The 4120-nt window shown below is 41.1% G+C and overlaps 1 protein-coding gene across 1 annotated transcript; it reads right to left on the bottom strand.

Moving 5' to 3' along the window:
* Positions 1–1981: 1981 nt before the first annotated feature.
* On the bottom strand, positions 1982–3708 carry LOC104959646 (glutamate receptor ionotropic, NMDA 2B-like; the record flags this gene model as incomplete). The annotated part of the gene is made up of 3 exons (XM_010787547.1): positions 3697–3708; positions 3399–3552; positions 1982–2107 (listed from the first exon to the last, which is right to left on the bottom strand). Coding segments are annotated over exons 2-3 (259 nt in total), but the record flags the coding sequence as incomplete, so codon positions are not given.
* Positions 3709–4120: the final 412 nt, after the last annotated feature.

The raw sequence follows: 4120 nt of genomic DNA, 5'->3' as shown, positions 1-4120 counted from the left end.
TAATGGTTACACAAGCCAACACATCGTTATGACATCATAAAGTGGCCAAAATCTGATCAGCTCATTTTCAGACAGGTTTTTATAGAAATGGATCAGGACAAAAAGAGAGAGAATCTTTGTTCCTGAAACTTTCAGAGTCTCTTTCCACAGAGGGGACACATGTTGATGTAGAAGAGACATGAAGAAGAGGGGACACATGTTGATGTAGAAGAGACATGAAGAAGAGGGGACACATGTTGATGTAGAAGAGACATGAAGAAGAGGGGACACATGTTGATGTAGAAGAGACATGAAGAAGAGACGACACATGTTGATAGAAGAGGGGACACATGTTGATGTAGAGGAGACATGGAGAAGAGGGGACACATGTTGATGTAGAAGAGACATGAAGAAGAGGGGACACATGTTGATGTAGAAGAGACATGAAGAAGAGGGGACAAATGTTGATGTAGAAGAGACATGAAGAAGTGGATTTTGCGTAATAGGTGACCTTTAAAACACAGATTAGGATTTATTTAAACGCTGCGTTCTGGACGTTTCACTAGGGTTAGGGTTAACATGAAGAAGAGGGGACACATGTTGATGTAGAAGAGACATGAAGAAGAGGGGACACATGTTGATGTAGAAGAGACATGAAGAAGAGGGGACACATGTTGATGTAGAAGAGACATGAAGAAGAGGGGACACATGTTGATGTAGAAGAGACATAATGACCTTTAAGAGCACTAATACTACACAAACACACCTCATTTCAAATCTAATCTAAGCCCTCTTTCCATGCATCAAAAGTGATAAACCTGCAGCCTCTGAGATGTGCATGTGTATTTTACGCACAGCCGGCCACAGTTTACATAACATCTGTGCACAGTTGGAGTGCCAAAAGGGATTGACAGCAGTGGACATGAGCTTGTAAAAAATGCATTTCTAAGACCGTGTTAACTGAAAATGTTGTTTTTCTTCCGAAAACACTGGCAGCGCTACACATGGAATAATAAGCGGGAGCGGTGTTGCAACGTCTCAACCTTTAATGAATCCATTAATCAGCATTAATCCATTAATAATTGGTTAATTAATCATATTCGCCATTAGTGATAATATTATAAAAGATGAATTAACTTAACTTGGCCAGTAAACATATCTTTTGCACTCTTTGCATTAGAGCTGTTGCCTCTCAGTGTTCAACTTAAACTTATTATTACTGGCTGGTTCTTAGTTTGACCATTTAAACTGTAAGTAAGTAATAATGTTACTCCTGTATCTCCTACCACACTACATTCTACATGTTACACTTAATTGATTTTATAAATACTGCTGCTGATTCTACTGGAACGTGTACTTTGTAAATTGTAATAATTTTGAATTTAAATGTTAAATATTATGTGCATGCCCCTCATCTAAGAGTGTTTGTTGTCTCTATCTTACTTATGGTGTCAAATGAAATGGAACTAAATAAATCCATGTGTGCGACCGTCACCCGCCCTGGACTACCGGCCGGTCTGTGATTCTCCAGAACACACAGATGGCAGTCCGCCCATCTGAAGATTAACCTTTGCTTTCCTTTGTTCCGTTTGAACAATATGCCTTGCCAGATACACTCACTTTTTCAGCTGGCTGTCATGTAGATAATGTGGGAAGCTTTACCTGCCTACTTCCTGCTAAACACATTTATTTCAGAGTGCTTAAAAGTCTAACTTTAACTCTAAAGTACGTCACTTTTAGCACATGTTGCAAATGCATAATTTCCCTGGTAAATTCAACCTGAGCGTGCCCTCCATCTGCTGCTACAAAAACAACCGGTGAGCGAGGGTGGAGGCAGCAGAGCTGGAGGAGAGAATGTCTGCATGTATTTACATCTATATCCTCAAACATATGCATCCTCCCAACAGGTGTCTGTTTGTGTGTGTGTGTGTGTGTGTGTGTGTGTGTGTGTGTGTGTGTGTGTGTGTGTGTGTGTGTGTGTGTGTGTGTTGTAAACTCTCACCTCTGCCGTCAGCCAGACAGTGGTTGTAGCCCACGGGGCTGAAGTACTCGAATATAAACACAGCCATTGCTGACACCAGCAACAGCATCACGAACATCATCACCCACACATCCGCACTGAAGGGCTCTGGAGGGCGAGAGGAGGAGGGAGGAAGGGAGGGAAGGAGGGAGGAGAGAGGAGGGGAAAAGGAGGAAGAAGAAGGGGAAGAGACGATGGAGGGAGGACGAGGGAGAAAAGGCGAGGGCGTCAGAGAACATGAAGCGAGGGAGGGAGAGGGCAAGAGAGATATGTAAATTCAGGAAGGGAAAAGGAGAAATGGAGTAGGAGTGGGAGATATGAGAGGGCAGGGAGCGAGAGGCAGAATAAATAAACAGTTAGCATCATTATCATGCACTCCAGTCTGCCTCCTCGTCACACATGCATTCAAACTTGGCTGTAATCACTAAATCACTTTTAGTTCAACTTCCGAAGGTGTAAAAATGCACGAGGACCTAAAGCGACCCACAGGAGTGCATATGGCTCTGCAGTCTGTCAGCAGCGAGACGACAGTTACATAAAACTCAAACAATGGCAAAACTAAATCCCCAAAGTTCTGCATATCTCACAAATTGCCGTTAAACAAAAAGATGTACGTGGACGAAAAACGAAAATGTTCGGGGGGTATTTAATGTACAATTTGTTTTAATTCAATCCCCTTAATAATTATATTATCCTTTAACATTTAGGTACTGTTCACACCAGTTTATTCATTTGAAATGACTGTCTATTCTATATAAAATGTATATTTTTGTATCCATTATTGTATTTATGTTAATAATTCTAACGTAATGTTGAAGCGTAGAGGGCTTGCAACTTGTTTTCCTGTTTAATAGTGGGCCTTAAGGTGGAGATTTGACTGAATATCTACCTGTACCTGTCCTACAAATTGAACGTTTGCCCCTTTAAGTGGATAAGGCTTCAGAATCACTTCAAATAATAATAACTACACGTGCCAGCAAATACACCAGGGTCACAAATCACACATCAAATATCACATTATTATATTCAAATACCGTAATATGGATATTATAACGATAATGTTTGCCAGTGGATGAATGTAGATCTACTCAAGTATTGTATTTAAAGATTATATTAGATTATTTATATTGTCACTACACGGAGTACAGCCAAATTCCAAGCATTCCCGATAACAGAAAGTATAAGCATAATTTATTTTAAATACAAGCATAATTTTTTTAATACAATGATCTCTTTAGGATAATGTTGCTACTACCCAATTGTTTTTGGTTTTATTTGAATTTGTATTTCATTTCAAGTTTGTGTAAGATATGGAATGTCTTGTAACTATGTTGTTTAAAAGAATGAAAAATTAATAAAACGTATTAAAAATAAAAATACAATGATCTGTGCTCCTTACCTAAGAAGGCGGAGGGCGACACGGTGCCGTTGCTCCTGGAGACCATGACGCTGATGCCCGTCTCGATGAACGGGACGGAGAAGTCGATGACCTCCGACCTCTCCTCGTTGATCGTCAAGGAGCCGACGGCCATGTGAGCGTTCTTCAACACCACCTAGAGAGGGGAGGGAGGAAAACAGAAAGCGTCCGTTATTCAAACATCGTTCCTCCATTTAATGTCCTTAAACTGAAACCTTTCGTCTGGGTTACATGTGTTCTTTGCTTTAAAACAAAACAAGATGAGTGTTATATCGTATACCCAATAGGCGCGTTCACACCGCAGTACTTTTCCCACTTTAGTTCTGATATAGTTCCGAAATGTCGCGTTCACACCAAAAAGAGCCGGAACTAAATTAGTTCTAGAGAACCTTTTTTACCCCCTTTTCCGTCCCTGCTAGAGAGCAGGGACTTTCGTGGGAGAAAAAGGTTCCTGTGTCTGATTGGCTGGGCGGAATGCAAACCACGTTTGTGAAACCGCCATTTTATTATCCTCGTTATTATCATTATTAGCATTAGCATTAGCCCAGCGCAGAAACGCAGAGAGACTAACTTATGGCAACACAAAATAAAACATGGGAGCGGTGGAGATGAGGAGGTGTCGGCGTTCTGGCGATTTACTTCTTACAACTCCGGGGACTTCCGGGCGGGGATTTTGGGCGGCAGTATACGCCGTGAAGTGGTTT

Source organism: Notothenia coriiceps, unplaced genomic scaffold, assembly GCF_000735185.1.
Source record: "Notothenia coriiceps isolate Sejong01 unplaced genomic scaffold, NC01 NC01_scaffold00030653, whole genome shotgun sequence".
Classification (NCBI taxonomy): Eukaryota; Metazoa; Chordata; class Actinopteri; order Perciformes; family Nototheniidae; genus Notothenia; species Notothenia coriiceps.
This window is presented reverse-complemented; position numbering and strand designations above follow the sequence as displayed.